Here is a 24,266-nt window from a genome sequence, read left to right on the forward strand (position 1 = left end):
CCATGGACTCTCCTCTCTGTATCATCACTGGTTATTTCCAATTACGACATTTAGGTTTCAGTAAGCTGGATCATGTCTTTAAATGCCTACATCATTTTATTTTCTATGCTCTTGTATGACTTAAAGCTACAAGATTTCCCCAATGGGTTGCTAGGTAACAGTTCTTTGGAAAGCAGTAAACAGAAACACTAACTAAACCAACCCAGTCCTGGCTTTTGACTACAGAAATCAAACATCTTTCAGGAAAGACATATTAGGAAAAAAAAAAAAAAAAAAACATAAACAGAGTCAAAACAAAAACAATGCTATTCATTTTATTTCACCAAGTAAAAGCGTATTACAAACAGTAACTGAATAGACTTCATTATAAAATTTCTTACATATTTTTTGCTTATTAGATTCTGCTGCTAAGTGTGAGTGGATTGAGTGCTATAAAACCTACATATTATTCTGATGAGAACAGAAACCATCCAGCAATTCTGTGATTTTTATTTCAATCCTACTGGATTAATCAATAAAAATAACTGTGTGCGATCACACATCATAGATTGTGCCAGTTCCACTACGATATTCCATTTAAATGATAAGTGGCTAAAAACTAATTTAAGTAAACCTTTAAGTCATTTAATCTCATAAGTTTTAAATATAAATATGTTGATTGAATACATAAAAGTCATCTCAGGTTTAGATTTCCAAAATCTTTAAAACAATTTTACAATTAATTCATTAATACTTTACTTAAAAAGGATATTTACATTTTTATAATTGCTTAATTATTTTAAATCTATAATTTTGCATGCATCACACCAATTAAATATTCAATGGAGTCAAATATTTTATATTCTATATCAAAAATTTTATATATTAGCTATAACATTTAATGTTATTTTTCAAAATTCCTGTCCTCATAAATGTAATTTCTTGGGTTTTCAACTAAAGATTTTCCTTATTATTTCCTTACTATTATTCTACTATAATAGAATGAAATATAGTTCTTGACACTTCATATTATAATAATCTCAAAGAGTATTTTGGCCTTTATGATATTGATATATATATACATATATATATATATATCACATATGTTTAAACTTCACAAAATTTCTATGATATAGTACATGTTAAAAGTATTCAGGCATTAAATCAGATACCAAGAAGGGCAATGTAATTCAATTTGTTTGATACTGACTAAAACTTATACTACAAACTACACAGAATTCTATGTAGCTTTACATGTGGCCAATCAAACACTCAAAGAGATAGAAAGGCTTAGCAGTTCTTCCTCATCTGAAGCATATGACAGGTTAAACTCTTGATATGATGGACAAAAGCACTATCTGCAATTAAATTGGAATGATAGAAACATGGCTTAGTTTCTCAAACACCTATTATATACTGGATGGCTATGGAGAAATATCATTATATGTGCTACTGAAATTTATTTTGTTTTTTTCATAGCAATTGTAACAAGAATAAGATTATTTAAGTTCTCAAGGAGGAGATCATAACACGTGAATAAATGTGTGGTAAATGTTGAAAAGTAAATATTTGCAGATTCTCAAAGAAGATATAATGGACATTTTTGCCTCCACTATGAAATAAAGAAAAGCAGCATCAAGGAAATGATACTTAAACCACAATTCCAAGAACAACTAAGGATCAAGTAGTAGAAAGGAGAAGAAAGCATATAGATGTAATTTACTCAGTCATCAAATTAGCGAGATAAGAAACATCCACTTGTTTATGAAAGCCAGTTAGAAAATTTGAAGATCAAGTAACAAGAAAAACTTCTCAAATGTTTGAGTCAATGGGATCCAACAAAGAAATGAACACAACTCCTTTAATTATAATTGAAAACAAATATATAGGAAACAGAAAACATTAGAGTAAAATAAAGGAGTACTTGGAAAACACAGTTAAGAAATTTCCTTGTATAGTTTCTCATGTTCCTAGGAATCAGAAAGTGAGTGAAACATGAAATAGTATCTACAAGAGCAAAAATTGATTTGATGATGAAAATGAGTCCACAATATCCAGGGCCTTCTTGACATGCCTGAGGAGATGAATCTCATCCAGTGTGAGTGTCAGGAGAAAAGCAGGGTCTAGTGATATAGAATTTTGTGTGTGATGTACATAGTAAAAAATGAAAATCCTCTTAAGATGTTGTCTGTACAAAGTGACAGACTGTAGATATTGGGGTAAAATATAAGGGAATGAGGAGACAGACTATCTGTACTGGTGGTGTGTTCAAGTTTATGCATTTAAGGTTTTGTTGATAAAAAATGGGCTGTTTCCCTTTGAAATTTCCAGTGCCTGCCAACATATGCCGATCAGTACAAGACTGAAGCAGACCCCAGCTAATGCCATAGGGATTCATCTATGATTCTGATATAATGCAAATTGGTTGAGAGGCAGTCTACTGATGATGCAGACAGACTCTTAGCAATATCCATTTGCCATAAAAGCTCTGAAGGACTGATTCCAACACCACACACACACACACACACACACACACACACACACACACACAGGATATTTATTTCTGATTTGTTGATAAATAAAATGCTGATTGGCCAATAGCAGGCAGGAAGTATAGGCAGGGCAATCAGGGAGAAGAATTCTGGAAAGAGGAAGCGCTGAGTCAGGAGTGATCAGCCAGACACAGAGGAGGCAAGATGACAAGGCAGAACTGAGAAAAGGTACCAAGCCACGTGACTAAATATACATAAAAATTATGGGTTAATTTAAATGTAAGAGCTAGTCAGTAATAAGCCTGAGGTAATGGCCAAGCAGATATAATTAATATAAGCCTCTGAATGATTATTTTATAAGCAGTTGTGAGACTGTGGGCCAGGCGGGGCACAGGAAAACTTCCAGTTACAGTGAACTGAGACGTGTTTCTGGGACATACTGTATCAGAAGCTTTGATGAGGTAAAAAAAAAAAAAAAAAAAAAAAAAAAAACATTTAAATTGTTTCAAATGAAACAGCAAGTTCAAGATAAAGACGGGACACCGAGTTCAGATCTCATAAGGTCTGAATGGTTTAAATGAGACTGGAATTGGGATATGGATAAAAGGTCTAAACGATGTACTTTCTATCATTTTCTGTCACATATGTTTTAACTTTAAGTCTCAGGAAATTATTGCCAATAAGACAGGAAATCAGCTTTTTCTGAATCAAATATTCTACGAAGGTTTAAAAAATAACATAATTCTAATGGTTTCCAAAATGTAATTTAAATTTGAAAAAAAAAAAAAAACAACAGATGTTGCTCTGTATGAGACTTAAAAGAAGACTGCATTTAGATTCATGACTTTGAGTCACTAAAGCAAGTTAGTCTTTTTTTTTTTTTCCCGAGACAGGGTTTCTCTTGTGTAGCTTTGCGCCTTTCCTGGAACTCACTTGGTAGCCCAGGCTGGCCTCGAACTCACAGAGATCCGCCTGCCTCTGCCTCCCGAGTGCTGGGATTAAAGGCGTGCGCCACCACCGCCCGGCTTGTTTTTTGTTGTTGTTTTTTTTTTTTTTTTTTTTTTTTTTGGCAACTTAGTCTTTAGGAAAGCTCACTTAGGCTCTGATGAGATTACTCGTATGCATGCATAAATAAAAGTATATATGTCATTTGACTCCCAAAAGGGTCACGACCCACAGAACCACTGATCTAAGGGATCTGTACGCCACAGTGTCTTCTCTACATAATGGAAATATATAGGCTAATGTAAGATCATATTTCTATCCAAAGTGTGTGTGTGTGTGTGTGTGTGTGTGTGTGTGTGTGTGTGTGTGCGCGCGTTTGTATCCCTTAGATCAGTGGTTCTGTGGGTCATGACCTCTTTGAGGGTCAAAAGACATTTTCACAGGGGTTGCCAAAGACCAGAGGAAAACACGTATGTTTACATTACGATTTAGGACAGTATCAAAATTACAGTTACAAAGAACCAAGGAAAATAATTTTATGGTTAGAGGTCACCACAACATGAGGAACTGTATTAAAGGGTTGCAGCATTAGGAAGGTTGGAATCCACTGCCTTAGGCAGACAAACCCATGCCCAGATTTCTACTGTCATATGTCATCTGCTGTAGCCTCTCAGGCAGTACCATCGCTCAGTGTATTAAGCAGAGAGTGGAGCTGCATTTAGTATTTAGAACTTTTGTTAATTGGTTGTCTTTCAGAAATTTCTCCGAATGATTTTTTTCCATCTTCCACAGAACTGCCTATTCTTTCTGAATTATAAATAGAAATAACCTGAACAGATAAAGGTACATGAATGGAATATGATAGATGAAAGATAGAAGAAATCTTTAAACAATCATTAACTAGTAAACTGAATAAATTATTATACAAAAATATCCTGCAGTTTATATTTCCCAAGGGGTCTTAGGCAGTTTAAATGCACTTTTAAGGGAAAAAATGATGAGAATTTGATATTACAGTGGAACCATGTTTTTGACTTGCTCTTCTCTTCCCTTGTACTGACTATATGTCCTCAGTACTGCTGAAGTTAACTTCCAATAAACCTTCAACTCAATAATCACACTAACAGTAACAAGAAACAAATTTGCCTTGGCATTTTAGTCATTAGGAACAAATTTTTCTGACCATAGGTGACAATTTGAATTTTTGTTGCAAAGTTTACTTAAAGAAATTAACTTTGGAGAAATTAGTTTGAAAGACTCATTTGAATTAAGTCGTAAATTTGGAGAAGATTTCTATGAACTTAGTGTACAGAGTTAAATTTGGCAATAAAGGATAAACATCAGTTGGAAACCATCATAGTCATTACTCAGAAAACAACTTTCACAATGGAAAGTGTGATCCTGGAGAGATGGCTTACCCCAGCATTTAAAAGGCCAAGGCTGAACAGTTGCTATGAGTTCAAGGCCATCTTTGGCTATGTATTGTTTTCCCAGTAACACTGAGAAATGAGTCAGACCCTGCCCACACAAATAGCTCAACAGACAAATAAAACCAAGCAATACATGAAGTCACCATTTTAATTATTTCAAAACCCTTGTAAAGCACTAAAAAAAAAAAAAACAAAAAACAAACAAACAAAAAAAAACTTCTATATAGAAAACAAGGACATAGACTATACCTTATATGTGAAACATATAACATGGAATACAGTAGTAAACATAATATAAAAATCTCTATTCCTCTAAGTTGAATATTAAAGGGTGTAAGGTAACCGTTCACTCTTTCTCCCTTCCTCCCTTCCCTCCGACTTGGTTTTGGGAACCTCCAATCACACACACGTAAGGAAAGCATGCCACAGCTGAAGCACATTTCCAGCTTGTTCCTTTTGTTTTAAGAATGTATATTCTACAGATGCAGCATATGGATTTAAATGCTGACTCTATCTTTTGGTATCTTAATGTCAGTGGTTTTCTTTCTTTTTTTTTTTGTTGTTTGTTTTTACGTGTACATATTGGGGGAAATTATTGAAGATGCCTGCAGGCATCAGCTTCTAGAATGACCAGTAACAAATCTTATGTCTTGGAATTCATATCCTCCTTTACAGAACAAAGATAACCTGCATATGCAAAAAGATACTGCAGGAAGGGTAGGTGTGATAGTCAAGGCAATGTCATAAACATGGTGGCTTCTGCCTCACTATCTTCTATATCAACTTCTCTAGGGAAACTCAGCTGGCACGTCCTGAGGACACTCAGTAAACCCTAATGAAACCTTAGCCAACTTGAGTTTCCAGCAGTGTGAGGGAACCACATTGGTAGGTTATCTTAAAGACAAGTCAAATTTAGAAATAACATCAGGCTCAATTGATATCTCTATTGCAACACATTGATCTTGTTATCACTTCCAGACTCCTGACCCATGGAATCTATGAGATAATAAATGTTCCTGGTTGCTTATAGCAGAAACTTTGGGTGTGGTTTTGAAGCAAGAGATAATGAATTCATAATCTTACAATGCTTCTGCTGTGACTGGGTAAACAAACAAGAAGGACTTTCCTTATCAAGTTTGAATATATAAATATTGGTTACACAATGATTATATAGTTATAATTATATTACTTACATTATGTTTCATTCAACAAAGGGGCAAATATCAAAAAAGAATATGTGCCATTGTATAAGCATAAATCACTATTTAGGAGATAATCAACTGAAATTGTGCATTAAAATCTATAAAAATAATATCATTTATAATAGAAACATAATTTCTATGGAAAATTTACAGGTTGGTTAAATTAAAACACATATAGATGGATATAGATGATTTAGATATATAGATAGATGGAAAGATAGATGATAGATGAGAGACAGATAGATAGACACATAGGTAGACAGATGGATACATAGAGAGAGAGAGAGATAGAGAGAGAGAGAGAGAGAGAGATTATACTGATCTCAGTGATATAAAAAAATATTGATTTATAGATTTCCTTATTTTCTATTTCTAATTTGAAACATACTTGGAATTCTCAAGAACAAATGTGCTATTGGTAGATTTATTGGTTTTGGACCTTACTATTTATTTCACTGAACAGCATGGAGAGTTAAATGAGAACTTAGCACCACTAAGCCAAGTTTAATAAATTATCAACTAAGATTTGGTACTTAAATATACATTTATTATATATTAAAAATGATATTAGTGTTTGAATAAACACATTTAATATATTTATATAAGTACAATACCTACTTCTAAGTGAAAAAATGTTATCTGTTTAAATATTTGAAGTCTATGACTTTATTGTGTCATTAATATCCTTCATCATCTTAGATAAATAATAAAATGTATGAATAAATTAAAGGGAGCCATTGTAAACAAACCATCTTCTAACAGCATTTTTATGAAAATGACATAATTATGATAAATGATTATTAATAAAATTGTGACCTTACTCCTCATTTAAGGACTTCCATATCATATTACTTCTGTAGTATTTTATGCTTAATGTGATTTTAGCAAATATTTATAGCTGAATGATATTAAATTCAATATAGATAACATTTTCTGCATTCTTCCCTCTGTGATTTTGTAATTTGTTTCTTTTTAGATTCATTTCCTCGAATTACATAATAGATGTCCTCATAGTTGAGTTTCATGTGTTGTGCACATGATTTGCTCAGGAATCTTTCAAGCAAATGAATGGCTGATTACGTCCTGTTCCGGGCTGTTGAATGTCATTTCTGTTACTGTTTTTGGTAAGAAAGGGGATTCACTCACTCTGCACTCCCACCCAATCACTTTCCAATTTGCCTTCAGAAAGACACCATTTCAGCACTGTTTGGTCCACTACTGTTGTCCATAAAAGAATGACCAAAACCCTTAAGGTAGATTACTAGTTTCTTGTTCATCTTATTTCTGCAGTGTTTCCCACCCACACTTCCTAAGATTCTCCCTTAAAAGGCCCTGTCCATTTCCACATAATTTCCTGCATCACTTTTTCACTTCTGTTCCCTATTATCTCCATGACTGACCCACTGCTCTGTCTATTTGTAACTTATAATCCTCCATCTGCTTTCATTGCTACACTATTCATATGGTTGCCCTGTCTAAAACATTGCTTCTTGCCAAAATATATTCTGAAAGTAATCATGCAAGTGATTACTAGTTTTATATCATTTCCAGTAAAATATAAGCTTCAAAATAAGCAGAAGGAGTGCAAGCCACATAAAAATAAAGTGATTTAATGCCTACCTTGACAATAGACAGTAGTGTTGCACTGAAACTTTCATTCTGCTGATTTGTGTTTGGTTTATTAATATTGAATTATAAGAATTCTTTAAAATTGCATTAGAAGAATTATAAGAATATTTTTTTCAAATACATATATTTGAAAAAAATTTACACAGATGTGTTCATTAACAGTATGTTATTTCTATCTGGAGATGCCTTATTTTGAATAATGTCTTGAGAAGAATGATTGATAGAATTTTGATGAATTGCAATTTATAATTTAATTTTCCTTTAGGACTTGGGTGAGATTTTCATTGTCCAGAGGTTGAGAAATAGTAAATATCCATTTTTAAGAATATTGTCTTTTTATATGTACACACACATACATACACACATAATTGGCAAGGACTACTTTTTGTATATTTTGTAGTGTGACATTTTATCCTTAATGTTATAATATAATTCAATTTAACATTAGAATAAAGTGTATGATAAAGCCTCAAGATGTATGTTTTTCTTGAAGAGATTCTCAAGTAACCAAAAACTAATTTTGAATGCTACTTATCTCCTTTAGGTGGTAGTTAACTTGACAGTGTGTTTGAAAACACATTGAAAATATAAATTGGCCTAGTTTGTGGTCTGTATTCTTTTCCAGTCTTTTTGCTTAATTCCACACTGTCTGGAAATAGGCACTATGTTGACTGATTTCTAACATGCATCTTTTCTTCCATATTTGTAATGTTTAGAGGAGTTTCTCATATTTTTTAAATGTTAAAGCTGTTACTATTTAAGTCAGGCTATTATAGTTTTAATTGAAATATCCAGCTTTGTATAAAAATATGATTTCAATGAGAATGTTAATAATATTAAGTACTACAGTCTATGAAAATTCTATATTCCTTGGGCAATTGAGATATTTTCCCAAAATTTCCTTCAAGAATGTTTATATTGCAATTCATATTATAACTATTTCACTAAATATTAGTATTTCTTTGTATATTGCTTTGTAATTGTAATAGTTATATTTAGCTTAAATTTATAAATATTATAAGGACAGAAAATAAAATTATTTTGTTTTGATATTTCTACATAACTCATCAATTCTACAAGATTTTTATTTTATATTTTACAATAAATGATCAGTAATGTACAGATAGAGCTACTTTCATTGATTCCTTTCTAATATGCATATTTTACTTGTTTTTCCTGACCTATTACACAGGCTAACACCATCACTACAATGATGAATAAAAGTAGAAAGTGTAACTTTTTTTTCCTATTTTTTGGCTTGTTTCTTTTTTTTTCCTTTTATTTTATTTTACAATACCATTCAGTTCTACATATCAGCCACAGATTCCCTTGTTCTCCCCCCACTGCCCCCCTCCCCTTTCCCCCAGCCTACCCCTCATTCCCACCTCCTCCAGGGCAAAGCCTCTCCGGAGGACTGAGATCAACCTGGTAGACTCAGTCCAGGCAGGTCCAGTCCCCTCCTCCCAGGCTGAGCCAAGTGTCCCTGCATAAGCCCCAGGTTTCAAACAGCCAACTCATGCAATGAGCACAGGACTCAGTCCCACTGCTTAGATGCCTCCCAAACAGATCAAGCCAATCAACTGTCTCACCTATTCAGAAGGCCTGATCCAGTTGGGGGTCCCTCACCCTTTGGTTCATAGTTCACGTGTTTCCATTCGTTTGGCTATTTGTCCCTGTGCTTTATCCAACCTTGGTTTCAACAATTTTCGCTCATATAAACCCTCCTCTTTCTCTCTAATTAGACTCCCGGAGCTCCACCCCGGGCCTAGCCGTGGATCTCTGCATCTAGATCCCTCAGTCGTTGGATGGGGTTTCTAGCACGACTATTAGGGTGTTTGGCCATCCCATCACCAGAGTAGGTCAGTTCGGGCTGTCTCTCGACCATTGCCAGCAGTCTATTGTGGGGGTATCTTTGTGGATTTCTGTGGGCCTCTCTAGCACTTTGTTTCTTCCTTTTCTCATGTGGTCTTCCTTTACCATGAACAGAGAGGGAAAACATGGTAAAGGAAGACCACATTTTATTTTTTTTCTAGGTACTAGAATTAACTATTCACACTATAGATATCAAGTACTAACAGACTCCAACGTCAGTGTTCTCTTTCCATCAGACATGTTTTAAGTACAATGCATCCTTCATTAAAAAAAAAAAAAAAACTTCATATTGTGCCTAATGATGGGATCATATGCAGTTTATTTCCCATCTTAATATGGTAAGAAGGTGATTTTTACCTGATTTTTAAGTATGTTTGATTCTTGTAGTGAAGGGATAAACCCTGTTTGCTCAAAATTTATTCCTTTATGCTCACATATTTGATTTTATATTGATTTGTGGAATATTTTTTCACATTGGTTCATATGAAGAATAAGACTATAATTTTCACCTGTGTGGGTATACGTGTATATAATAAGTGTGGGTACTATATAGACATATTTGTGCATGTTCATACTCATGCATGCACATGTATAAGCCAAAGGATGTCAAGTGTCCTCAACTACCACTCCACCATATTCCATGAAGATAGCCTCTTTCCTTGAACCTGAAGCTAGGCTGGTGGCCAGCAAGTCCCCATCTCTGTTGACCACAGTGCTGGAGAAAAAGGCATACAAAGGTCCTCATGTGTGGGCAACAGTACTCTTACCTGCTGAGACACCTCTCCACTCCTGTCCACAATTACCTTCACCTGTATCTTCTTCACTTTGACCTATGTAAACAAATCTCTCTTTGTAAAATTAAAAAGAAAATGTTCTCTGTTCTTTATTTTCTGGGAGTAAATTTGTGCAAGGCTGGATGAACTCTACCTTAATCACTGATAGAAGATCCTACATAAGACATTTTTATGTTATTTATTTGAATATTATTTTTAGCATGTTTATATTTCATTTCATTCTTTGAAAATATAGTCAACTGTTTTGTTAGAATCCATCAAATAAACTTGAATCCCTGCCTTTTTTTTGTTTGTCTATTCACTTACAATCTCTGCAATGGCACTTCAGTGTTAGATGGAAATCTTAGATAATGTTAAAGAATCTGGCCTTCTGATATGCATATATTATATAATACCCTTGAGTACAGGCAATGAATGTATTATGGTGGTGCAACTATATAAACCAAAGGTAAGTCATTTATCTTTCAGTTAAATGAAAAGATTTAACTTTGAAGAGGTGCTGGCAGTCCCCACTGTTAAAGAGCTGAAGCTACAATAGATGTCACCCTGTTGCCTTGAAGAAACAAACTAACACCTTTAGAACAGACCACATGGTGGAGAATGGATGGCTACTTCTGGAATAAGAATGCCCAGTTCCATACCTGCCAATAGCCACTATCTGCTGCTGCCAAGTGTTCACATTGGAAATGAAGGCTACCCTCAGATGAGATGATTCCCAGTCTAGTCTTGATCAGTTATCTCAGATAATCAATTACAAGAAACTAAGCGATAATGAATTCATGTTGTTTTAAATTGACATTAGAATAGTGTTGTATTATATCTCAAAGCAAAGGTAAAACAAATCAACTCCGAGTAACCTCATTACAGGAATGGTTCAATCTTACTGGGCACATCCGTTACCGAATATTGGGTGACATCTTCCATCAAGACTCTGGGTGTGAAATTCTCCTGGATCTCCTTGAGCTCCAGGATGGTTCTGTTTATTATTGATTGTTTTCACTAAGCCTTTAGATTTCACTTCATGGAGTAAAATACTAACATCCCAAAAAATACATAGGAGACTTTTATTTTTCAGTTCTATTTACCTTATTTATCTGTACTTTTACAATTCTTCTGTTTGTAGTTCAACATGAAACTTATTTGAACTTATACACCTGAAAACTCTTTAGTATATTTTGAAGTGTGTTATATTACATAGTACTAAATTATATACTATTAACTCTAAATTTGCCACCTAAGTAGATCTTTGTGTGTTCTCAGGTTTTCTGTATGCTCTGTGTAAAGAGAACAAACACTGAGAGTCAGGTATTGTGTCATGTGTGGAGAGACGAAACGTATGAGAGATTCAAAACCTAATGTAGAGACATCAAAGCAGCTATTAATCTACTAGGAAATAGATCTGTTAGAAATCTTATCAATTGTGAAGATATAAAAAAATGAGAGTTGCAAGGAAAAAAACAATGCTTCCTCACTCTCCTTGGTTCTCACAATCGATGAAGAAATAAACGAAATGGTTTATGAACCTGTCCTCACTCTCTTTTTCTATTATCACAACCTCAATGCAATTTCTCAGCATCTTTCACCTGAACAACCATAATAGCTTCCTAAATAATCACTCCTAGGAGGTTCCTTTTATCCTCACCACTGCACTCCACATTTCCCGCAGTGACTTTTTTATCTAGCTGACATTGTATGTGTTTTCCTCTGATTGTTGTTAACCTCTCATTGCTTCCAGAAAATTCCAATTCCCTAGTAAATGATAATTCATAATGCACATCTGGAAGTGACTATGCAGAGTGACAAGACTGTAAAGAAAATCTGTAGTAAGTTAAAAAAAAAAATCTCATAATATCTGTCACTTCCTGTTTGCTTACCCTGAATTATAAAGAATTTTCCTGGGGTTAAAAATTTAATTTGAAGAAATCATCAAGAAATAGCCAAAGAAATTAAAACATATAGCTGGAGATAGGTGTTACCAAAGGCATGGGATGGAGACATTATAGAGTAAAGCCCTAGGTAGAAATACACAGTTAGCTGAAACAGTTTCCTGGCATCTTGTCTCATACATTAGTTTAAGAGTATGATACATGCAAAAAGAACAAAGATTCTTCTGGATACAGAGAACACCGTGCACACTTATGCAACACACCAGTGCAGACAACAGATTGCTCTTAAAAGGATTCACAGAAGCATTGTGAACAAATAAACAAGAAATAAAGAACAAATAGCAGTCCTTCACAAATCATGCATCTAAAAGAATGGAGTCAAATACTAAAGACTGCAGTTCATCCCTGGACCAAAAATACCTGCAATTTTCCAAACATGACAGAATATGTTACTCTATGCAAAAACATGACTTTGAGTGAGAATTATGCAAACATTTGAAAATTATCAGAAAAAATTCATAAAAGTGCTATAAGTAAATTAAATTATAAGTGACCTACAGGGACACTACCTGATACACATATTATGCAAGACAAATTTACTCAGGCATTAAAGAGAATAAATTAGAGAGATAGCTACTTTATAAAATCACATATCAAATTTGCAAAAGCCACTAAAATGAAAAGAAAATGTTATTTAAAAAACTATCAAAAATTATATCGAGGAACATATTTTACTTAAAATAATGTATGCAATCATAACTTATTTTTTAGACAAAATGTGGCATGGTTATATAAGATATGAAATTATAGGAATATGGAGAACACTGAGGGTGTATATAAATTTTATGTGATAGCTAGCATATCTAAAGTTAAAAGCATTTTAATTTGAAATATTTAATAACAAGTTAATGAAAAGTTCAGAAAATACTGAATTTTAAAATGTAGAATTAAGAGTATATTGTGAATATTAAAACAATCTGAATATGAGCTACATTACTAATATAATTATTAACATGTCCCGGAGTTAAAATTGCTAGTGTAGCTCTATGAGGCAGAACAACCTTCTCTGGAGAATCTGGCTGAAGTACGAATCTGTTGTGTTCATGTGTGTATGTATGTGTATATGTGTATGTGTGCTTATGTGTGTTTATCTATGTGTGCCTGTATGTATCTGCACATGTGTCTTTGTAGGAATGTGTGTAGATACGTGTATCTGTATATCTATATATCTACACAGTTATATATCTGAACATGTGCGTATGTGTGTCTGTTTGTGAGTTTGTGTGTAGTATGTGTGTCTGCGTTTGTGTGTTTATAAAGATTAAATAAATAAAACAAAATGCTAACAATCATCAAATATAGATTGACTGAACAAAAACTTTCATCATTTAATAACCTTTAAAGTGTAAGTTGAATTTTCCAAAACATCAAAGATTCTCTAGATAGAACTGAACATGGCCTTATGGTGAATAGTCTGTGTTCCATCTAAAAGCATCAAGAATTTTGAAGTTCTGACGTTCTATATTTTGAAAGTACAGAAATTTGAGGCGTTGTGTTCTTAAGCAGGTTGCAGAAGCAAAGTTTGAGATGATGTGCATGTGGGTGTGACATGGAAAATGAAGAAATCACTCTGCTTGAAAATATCACACTTTACCATTTGGAGAAAGTCAAGCCTGCACCACCATATGCTATTTAGAAACAGCTAAGATAATTTCCAATATTTATATTGCTTGGAAATATTCCACACTCTCTTTTCTGGGTAGGCAAAACGAGGCACTGAAATGTCTAATGGTTCACAAAAAAAAAAAGAAAAGAAAAAAGAAAATCCACATGGTGTCTAAGATGAGATACAATCTTCATGTTTTTTTAATCAAACTATTTCTCTGTGATGTAAGAGTTGTATGCGCTCATTATTTACAAAACATCTTTGCAACTGCAGTCACGCTATCTAATAAAAATTCATGGTTTACAATACTGTCAAAGGTACTCTTAAATGTATATTTACTTTTGTTCACATCTAACTTTTTATTGTAATTATGCTTTATAATTACTGGAGAGCTAACTCCTACAACTCTAGTGAATGATTCATACTTCAGATTTGTTATAATTGTGAAGTAGAAAGTATTTCATTCAGTAAACACTTAGAAATATGGGTGTGATTTTCATTCATTAACTACAGCCAGGTTATGTTACATGCAAAATATCTTAGTACATGGAAAATAAAATTTATAGAGAATTTATAATTTCATTAACTAATTGAGTTTTGCAATCCTTACTCTGACTTGAAATTAGATGAGAAAGAAAAGAGATATGAGTGAGGGCAAATCATCTAACATTTTACCGGGGAAAATGGAACTAGATGGCTAACCTAAGTTTACCTGTCATATCATCCCTATAACATTATCCTAGAATATTCATCCACCTTGCAATTAAATGGCAGTTAACTTCGTCAGCCTAAAAGACAAAGAACTTGTAGATAAAGTTGATGAGTAGGAGAATGCAGTGTGTCTGTAAAATTAATTATAAATCATTCAAGGTTTTCTTCATTCTGACAGAGACTATAGGCATATCTCTCTCCCTCTCTCTCACTCTGTCTCTCTATCTTGTGGCAATAATTGTGCCCCCCCAAATATTGTGCACCTTAACAAAGCATATATGAGGATCAGAGGAAAAAGCCAGGCACAATATTAAACATAGAAGTTAGGGAATTGTAGCACACACCTTTAATCCTAGCATTCAGGAGGCAGAGATCTATCCAGATCTCTGTGAGTTCAAGGCCAGACTGGGGAACAGAGCCAGGCATGGTAACACATGCCTTTAATCCCAGCACTAACCATAAAGGTCTGGAGGTCTCTACAGACAGACAAGAAGTGATGTACCTGGGCAGAGAGAGGAAATGAGATGAACAGAAAGGCATATAGGTGTGGGTGTACAGGAAGTAGCTCTCTTTGGAGTCTCAAGGCTGGTAAGGTGAGGTGGGCTGTGGCTTGTCCTATTCCTCTGATCTCTTGGTTTTAACCCCAATATCTGGCTCAGGGTTTTTATTAAGACCCTTTAGCAATTCTTCTTACACTCTCTCTTTTCAATTCCTCTTCTGGTATGTGCAGTGTGTATGTGTCTTTCTGTGTGTATTTGTGTGTGTGTGTGTGTGTGTGTGTGTGTGTGTGTGTGTGTGTGTGTCTGTCTGTCTGTCTGTCTGTCTGTCTGTCTATGTATGCTGGTCTGTGCAAATGTTTCCAGGCTTTTAAATCAGTTTGGATTGCAAGCAGGAAAGGCAATTATGAGATTCATTTCAGTATGATTAAATGGTGAGATATAGTAATATGTCTACATCTGAACTGAATTATCATCATATTTGTTGCATTTCCCAACACAAGTTTTTCAACCGAGAAGCAGCAATTTATGAGGCACTCAACAATATGAAAGCATAAATTTTCTGTGTGTGTTTTTAGATCAAATATTGGCCCAGGAGAGGCTTCACTAAAATTATTGGGTACACATGAGGTAAGTAGACAATTTAAGATGTCACATAACCACATTCTCCATCACTCTTAGTCATGAAATGCTGTAATCATCTGTTATAGGCCCCAGTGCCAATTGTCACAGCACAAAATTCCATTACTGAAAATCTTTCTCAATGAAAGTAGATTTGACATAACCAAAGCTAAATTACCATATGACTTTTAATTTACCAAAGCTGACAAAAATAACCCAAAAATTTAAAGAATATATATATTCAAAAATTGACTATAAAGAAAGTTAGCATTTCTTCACTTGAGCAAAGGAAGGCTAAGTGCTGCCTGGCATTGGAGGCATGAAAACATGAACACAATGACTACAGCTGTTGGGTACCTGCTGGGAAGATGGAGGGCAGGAGAACATCCAGGGAACAGTGAAAGGTAAATGTTTTGAAATAGCCAAGTGAACCATAATGATGGTGTCAATGGAAAGCTTCAGATAAGCATGCAGCCTATCCAAGGATCAGTGAGATGTAATAGATGAAAGAAAGAATAGCATATTCTTTCGTGTATTCTCTATGTAGATGCAGCTGGGAAGGATGGCTGATAAATGGGTTTTAAATAAGGACATCATAATGGCTTTTAAAAAACTGACATTTTGAAATGTCTGTTAGCAATTTAGTCGGTAATAAGTGTGGTGGTATTGTGTTCCTCAAAATATTGTGCACCCTAATAAACTTATCTGAGGTCAGAGAACAGAACAGCCACTAGATATAGAGGCCAGAAAATAGTGGCACACATGCCCTTTAATCATAGCATTCCAGAGGTAGTGATTCACCTGTATCTCTGAGTTCAAGGCCACACTAGAAACAGCTAGGCATGGTGACTCATGCCTTTAATCCCAGTTTAATCCCAGGAACTGATGACAGAAAGCAGAAAGGTATATAAAAACCAGGAACTAGAGCTAGTTAAGTTTTTAGGCTTTTGAGCAGCATTTCAGCTGAGATCTATGAGGCTTCCAGTCTGAGGAAACAGGATCAGCTGAGGTGAGGAAGCTGTGACTTGTTCTGCTTCTCTGATTTTCCAACCTTCACCCAATACCTAACTCTGAGTTTGTTTTTATTGATAAGAACTTTTAAGATTCGTGCTACAAATAATGACTATGCAGTTTGAGATGCAACAATCACACACATAAAGGATACCGAAGGAGAGATTCAATTATGAAAATCTTACACTTTGATGAGATAACCCTAAAGAAAAGATCTACAGATAGAAAAGAAAATAATTTTTCAATTTTCCTTATAGATGATCTGTGCTTTCTAGACACTGACATTTTAATCCACGACTTCTCCTATCTGACCCCTGTATTTTTCCAGATCAAGAGCAATAAATAGTGATTCAAGAGATAAAAGGTTTCTTAGTGGACAGCTCTGTTGTTTTTTTTTTTCCTAATTTTCAAGTTGTACTTACAATATGATCATGAAATATATTTTTTCCTCTACCCTATTTTGAAGATAACTTACTTAGGCTGAGGGTTTTTGCTACTGTCCCTAGAGCTTTTCTGGCTTTAAATGTGTAAGTTGGTGGCACATTCTCTAAGATACGAGTGTGTACATTCATATGATGTATTCCGTCTATTTTTATCTGCAAATATGTTCCTGAAACGATTTCAACTTGGTGATCATATGTTCCTATTAAATATAGTTTTCTTTAATTAATGCATTGCATGCAATTTTTAAAATATGTACAAATAAAATCATTCTCCGAATGTCATTTCCAATACATTTTTCAATGTGTTTTGTTCGAGGTTATGTTAATTTTAAGAAATGAATTGAGATTGAACTTTATTTTTCTGGTCTCTCAATGTATATTCTCAAATGATATACTTTTTGAATTTTTTAATAAACTCTTTTTAAAACCTCTAGGATATCCCTCAATAGTTTTCTTTCTATAATTAAATGTAATAAAAATTAGTTAGATGAGAAGCAAGTACTAAGATATTACTGACAGCAGCAATTCTGATAGACTTCTTTTATTGGTGGCTGATTTTCTCGTAAGTAGGCTTTATATCAGAACAACTCAATTTTGAAGTATTTTTTCTTATCGTCTTTATTAATTAAAAACAAGTTTACATGAGTAGAAATCTGAGGTTGAACAACTGAAACAGTGAAGACATGTTCCAGCGCAGGACCGCACTCATGTTTACACGTTCTGTTGCAGGGTACCCAAGCAACATTTACACATTCTGCTGCTTTGAGGACAAGCTACTGAAAGTGAAGCTTGCTTCTGAATGAGTGACCACTGGCCTTTTTGGAAAATTATCTGTATAAAAAAGAAGTATATTGCCTGTGAATTATGCTTTCTGTTAGTTGAATCTTATTGTAATTTATATTCAAAAATATCAAACTATTATTCTACTGAGCGTTTTGCTCTTTCTACCTCTTTTGGGGTATAGTGTATTTATCTTGGATTCTGGTGTTCTAAAATAATAACATATCTTTTCTATAATAATTAAAATATAAGGTATTATTTTAATTATAAGTCATTATGCTCAAACACTAATGAAATAAATCGTCCATCTCTTGAATGCTTACTGTTATTCATTTGGAATAAAAATGCATAAATCTCCATGAATAAGCGAAAACTTGCTGCAGTGTTTTTATTATGTTATGTATTTTATTATACAGTTATTAACATAATTTTCAAATGTTTCACTACATGCCCCTTTTATTAATATGTTTTAATTTTAAAATGCATAAACTATAATCATTGAAAGATTATTATAACTCAGGATTAGTTGAAGAAGACATTGCGAACACCAAAAATAAAATGTATCCTTTAGATATCTGGGAAGGCTAAAGTACTACTTAAGCAACTTATACATGACAACAATGGAAGCCATCAAGGAAGTACCATTTTTAGCAATTATTATTTGATCACAATTGCTATTAGCTCTCTATAGCTTCATAATGATCTCACCCCTGAATAACTCAAACAATGCCTTCTTCATCACAGTTCTGTGTATTAACATGACCTGAGTTGGGCTGGTGTGTAAGAGGGAAATACACAGACAGGTACCAGGATGGGTGAGTCTTATTTTTCCTCTTGCTTCCCTTTCTCATAATAAGCTAAACAGAGCATTTTTGCATGCAGCTCAGAGACCGAAAGACCACAGAGCAGTGAGACACACATGATGGAGTTTGGCTCCTCGGGGACCATTTTAACAATTTATTACACAAGCTGACAGCTTCATCTATTGCCTTTTATTAAGAAGCCTGTTACTTCTCAAACTCTTGCTGAGATACAAAATGAATTATATTGATTTGAGAGCTTCATACATCAGCCTTAATATTTTTATGGCATTTTAATGAAACTACAATGCTTTCATCTTTAATACTACAAAAAGACTCCCATCTGAAATGTTGTAATCTCAGCTATAAAAGAACTTAAAGCACTATTAGACAGAATTTTAACATGTGTCAAAATAAGAAATATTGAGATGAACTTTTAGGAGAGAGTTTTTTAAATAATATACTCATCTTGGTAGGTTTATTAAAATAATGTCAAATGAAATATTTGAAAGAAAATCAACACAATAGTTTCTGTAGCATCTTACTTGTAAATAGACTATTTCAGCACATGTGATTGATTTATGGGAAGCATCTGATTGATGGCTGGATAAAGAAGGGGGAGAAGAGTAGATGTCTCCTCTGAGTGTGAGATATATCACATTCAAAATGATGGGTTGTTTTTCACACTACATGCAGCAGTTGCCGTAAGATTTAGATCCAATACTATTCAATAGACATCCAAAAGTTTTCCAGATTTTTTTAATTCTCACTACTGACCATATCTGTTGGAATGGAGGCAGCTTTTCAGAAGGAAATGAAAGCATCACTCAGAGTACTAATTTACATAAATGAGCTTCTACAGTCTTAAATATTGACATTCAGATTTAGTATTTTACTTCAACACCTTGCTTACTGCTCATGTCATTAACGCTACCCAAGTATGCTCTTTTTAATTTATTAATAGTAACTAAAAACATGAATGTTTACTTCAAACAGGATTCTGGAAAAACACCTAATGAGGTACTTCATATATACTTTTCCATTTCAGTCACAAAGGGATTTACAATAGAATGACTCTCACATCTTTGTTTCAGCTTATTGAGTCCTGGCACCACCACCTCAGACTACCTCAATCAGAACCCCTACAATGGGTATTTCTTAAAAATCTTCCAAATTGCCGGGCGGTGGTGGCGCACGCCTTTAATCCCAGCACTCGGGAGGCAGAGCCAGGCGGATCTCTGTGAGTTCGAGGCCAGCCTGGGTTACCAAGTGAGTTCCAGGAAAGGTGCAAAGCTACACAGAGAAACCCTGTCTCGAAAAAACAAAAAAACAAAAAAACAAAAAAAAAAACCAACCAAAAAAAAAATCTTCCAAATTGCAATAATATACAGATGGAATAAAGAGTCGGTGTTTTAGGTTGTCCTATATATGTTTTCTGAGAATCAGCTAATGATGTCACTTGTAATACAGACAGTATAAGGTTGAAATAACTCTGTATCACTATCCTCATTATTTTCTTATTATTTAAAATTAATTTATAAAGTTTATTTCAGTAAGATAAACCAACAATTTAGCACGTGGACACATAGTATAAAAAATAACTTGTGGCATGTTTCTAAAAGGACTTACATTTTAATAACCTTTTAAGCATTGATTGTTGAAGTGAATCAAAACACAATATAGAACACATCTGTTATGTTTGGGGAGAAAAGTACATAAATCAATGAGCAGATCCAAAGTTGTGCCTTTCTCCCACAGAAGCATTTAAGAAAATAACTAATTAGCATATTATTATTCAATTACCTAATGATGCAAAGCATGACCTCCTTAGTGCATGTAACTTTTTATTTTAAAAATCGTGTCTCTAAAACATAAAATAGAAGATTTACATTTTTCTTGAGTTATTTTAAGGTCTATAACCCAAATTAAAATAAACATTGCATATTAATGTATTACACTGCAATATACTGTAGGTTAAGGTATTTTGTGCTTTAAGTAATATATATATATAGCAAAGAATTGACTATGCGTAAACTAAAAGTCAGATAGAACATTTCAAAACTTATTCACAGCATCTTTTGAAAACCCAAATAAACTTACAAATGTATATTGTAAAGTCAGGTGATAAAATCATCAAGTTATATGTTAAAAGTGAAGATTTATCTCAAATATTACATTCTTGCATTTCAAATGGATGACTAAAAGAAAATCCTTTCTGCCGGACAGGACCATGAGCTAATTAAGTGCTGCTAACTTTACAGATGTAAACAATAAGTTGCAAATAGAGTCTGGAGAACTCAAAGGCTGTCATTGATGACCAAAACTTACCTGCAAATTTGATGTGGAACTTATTTTCAGGTTTTAATATCTGGACATACAAAGGACAATTTGGAGCAAAATCTTTCACAGCCCATGCTCTCAAAATTGTTTGGTGGTCCTGAAATGATAAGACATCCAAAATAACCTGAGAATATTTTAACAATAGAAGTGTTGAATTGATAATACAGAAATTAAAACAGTAAATCCGGTCAAATCTATAGTTAACGTTGTAACATAAAAGCTATTGAGGTCACCTTGCTTTTGATTTTGGTGTTTTGAGTCAGTGTTTTCTATAGTCAAGACTGTACTCAAATTTGCTATACTGGTGAGTATGGCTTGGAACTTCTGATGTCCCTGCTTCGATCTCAGAAGAACTGTGATTACAATCTCTTACCATCATGCTCAGCTGAAATTTTCTTTTTAAGAATATTTACTGTTGATATAAAGAGTCTAATTCCCAATTCAATCAGTGATACTAAGAGTTAGGACATTAGAGATTGAGGGAATAGTAGTTAAATCTTATCAAGCATAATAAGAATTATAAAAGAATAGAGACAGTATTACTCATAATGACAATCCCCACAGAAACAACAGGGATTCCTAATATCAAATTATTTGAAACATTGAAGAAAAAAAGCAACCATAGTGACAACCCAAGCAGAATCATATTAGATTGTTCATATAACAGTAAAAGTTAAAGCATTTGATTCTGTTCTTATGTTTATCAGTGTATATGTGTACATGTGTGTGTGCACAGTGATGAAAAACACTCAGATGGAATAAACCATATTGGGAAAGTTATGATGCTAAGAAAATCAAATTGAAAATATATTTTCAATGTGAAATATTGCACATCAGCAATAATATAAATAGTTATTAAATGAAATGGACAATATAGGGCAGATTATTAGAAAATATGATACATTATAACCAGCTAAGTTCTAGAAATGGATGCTGTGGATTAGTGTTACCATTTAGTAGTCAATAGCTTCATATTGATGTTAAAGTTAATTTAACCAAAATTAATGTATTTCTTTAGATACATTAGCCACCCAGCAAGTATTTGGAGCCACATATGACTAGTGATTTCCATTGTGGACAGTGCAAATATAGAAAATTCTATTCACCAATATTGCTAGGGCAAAGAAGAAGATAAAAACAACCTGTTCCATCAGTGTGTGATACAAGTGAACATATTGGATAGAATATGGAAAAACAGAAAGGAAAGCCTGTTGTCAATACTTGGTAACTGATATATACATTTATTTTATTTTATTTTAATATTTTTGTGAATCCAACACCAGATAGCCATATTTGCTGTCTTAATTCTCTGAGGTTATCAGGACGTGGGGGCCTGGGAAATTGCTTAGCTCCCCTCCTAAGGATGATATTTTTTATAAGGAAAAAGAACCAGTGTTCTTAGAAAACCTAGAAGGCTCCCAGGCCCCTTCAGACATGTTGATCTTTAGCAAGAACCCAATTGCTAGGAACCAAAAAGCCACTTGTACCTAGATAGTGGATCTGCATGCACCTTGACCTCTGACTTCCTTAACTTGGTACTTATCAATCACACATGTTATTTTGCTCTGCTGCTGCAGCAGCTATTGAACAAGAAAGTGAGTTCAAGTAACACAGATGCTGATCAACAGTAGATCAGGACAGCATCAGTGCACATAGGCATCTTCATGAGTACATATGCATATTGTGAGGACACTAACATCACTACTAATGGCCCTCAAAAGAATATCTGTTACTTAATAACATGATTCTGAGGTTACAACATTATAAATAATTGAGTATATGATGCTTGTTTTTTCCTTCCTTAGAAGCACAAAATTTAAAACAAAAACAAAGAAAGTTACAGTAAAAAAATACTGAACTATGTATTTTAAATTCATTTTATTTTGTTATTTTTAAATGATTAACCTGTGTGCCCCTCAGTATCCAATTGGCCATGGATAACTCAGAGTTTCCATGTATAAAATGCAGATGCGTTTTTTAGTACACAGCATTCCTTTGAAGGAAACACATCGTACACACAAAGATCTTTTAGAAGCTGACAGTAAATGTTGAACAAATACAAACCATTTTCCATATTCTTTGAAACTTTTAATGGCAGAAATAATAAAATTAGGATAAAACATAATAATGCTGGCATTCTTAGCAATAGAATTAACGCTTTGCATGCTGTTGTCAGCTAAGTAATTGTTGATTCCCAAGCCAGATAAAGGACAGTAGAGCATTGCCCATACCCCAGCCAGCTCTCAGAGAACACAGCAGGAGGCCACTGCCTACCCAAATCAGGCTTGGGCCTACTCAACTCCACAGAGACAAAGGCCTCACCTCAGTATGATCAAGTCAGTCAAGCTTCTTTTCCCCAACCTCCACACAGGGAACTGGTTTCTTAGAAATCATGTGACTGGGAAATTGCTAACTGAATTGATATTCTTGGAGAGCCCCTGCCCCTACTGCGGGTCTTCCTCCCTTGACACTCACCCTCCAGCTCAACTGGAACTATATTAGTTACCCAGACATTTCAATAATTGTGAGCTCAACGTTTGCTGGATCTGGTGTGTTGGGTGTGTGTGTGTGTGTGTGTGTGTGTGTGTGTGTGTGTGTGTAAAGAGTGGGTAGAGCAGATGACATAGTTCTCTCTTCAAACTGCTAATAAACTAATAGTGAAGTCTGTGGAAAATGGCTCCATTGCTTTCTGGGACCTCAAATTCTGTCTCAAATTTTGCTTTAGGAGTATTGGATTTGGGGTGCTCATCACTACCACACCACCACGGGAGGCTTTTAAGTGCAGTGTGGGGATCGAACTCTCATCTTCAGTGTAGCACCATAAACACCTTTCTATACTGAGTCACCCCCCATGCCCAGTCTATACACTTTTGTTTGTTTAAATTTCCTTCTTTTCCTTCTTCCTCTTTCCCCACACTCTCTCCTCATAGGTCTCTCTGAAAATTTTATTCCTCTATATTTTCAGAAGATAGCGTTGATATTTGCTGATTCCCCACCCCCCCATTGGGTCACATTCTGTCCTTTCATCCTAGTGCAGTCATAATGGACTGTTTCCTCACATGGAGTAACGCCGCGCTCACTTTGTGCTTTTCCCACTTCTCCCAGGAGCTGTGCTGCTTGGATCCACTGACATGCGGAGGTGTGGAGCCTGAGAGGGTGGTCACAAAT

General features: G+C 34.3%; 1 protein-coding gene across 5 annotated transcripts in view; it reads right to left on the bottom strand.

The window, feature by feature from the left end:
• The window catches only part of Kcnt2 (potassium sodium-activated channel subfamily T member 2), a 344,440-nt gene that overhangs the window by 122,894 nt on the left and 197,280 nt on the right, over nucleotides 1-24,266 (bottom strand). For all 5 annotated transcript variants that reach the window (XM_037211345.1, XM_028859443.2, XM_028859446.2 and 2 more), the window contains exon 13: nucleotides 21,087-21,195. In XM_037211345.1, the coding sequence (XP_037067240.1) occupies nucleotides 21,087-21,195 (109 nt within the window). The remainder of the gene's footprint in view (nucleotides 1-21,086; nucleotides 21,196-24,266) is intronic.

The sequence above is a fragment of the Peromyscus leucopus genome, chromosome 15, assembly GCF_004664715.2.
Source record: "Peromyscus leucopus breed LL Stock chromosome 15, UCI_PerLeu_2.1, whole genome shotgun sequence".
NCBI lineage: Eukaryota > Metazoa > Chordata > Mammalia > Rodentia > Cricetidae > Peromyscus > Peromyscus leucopus.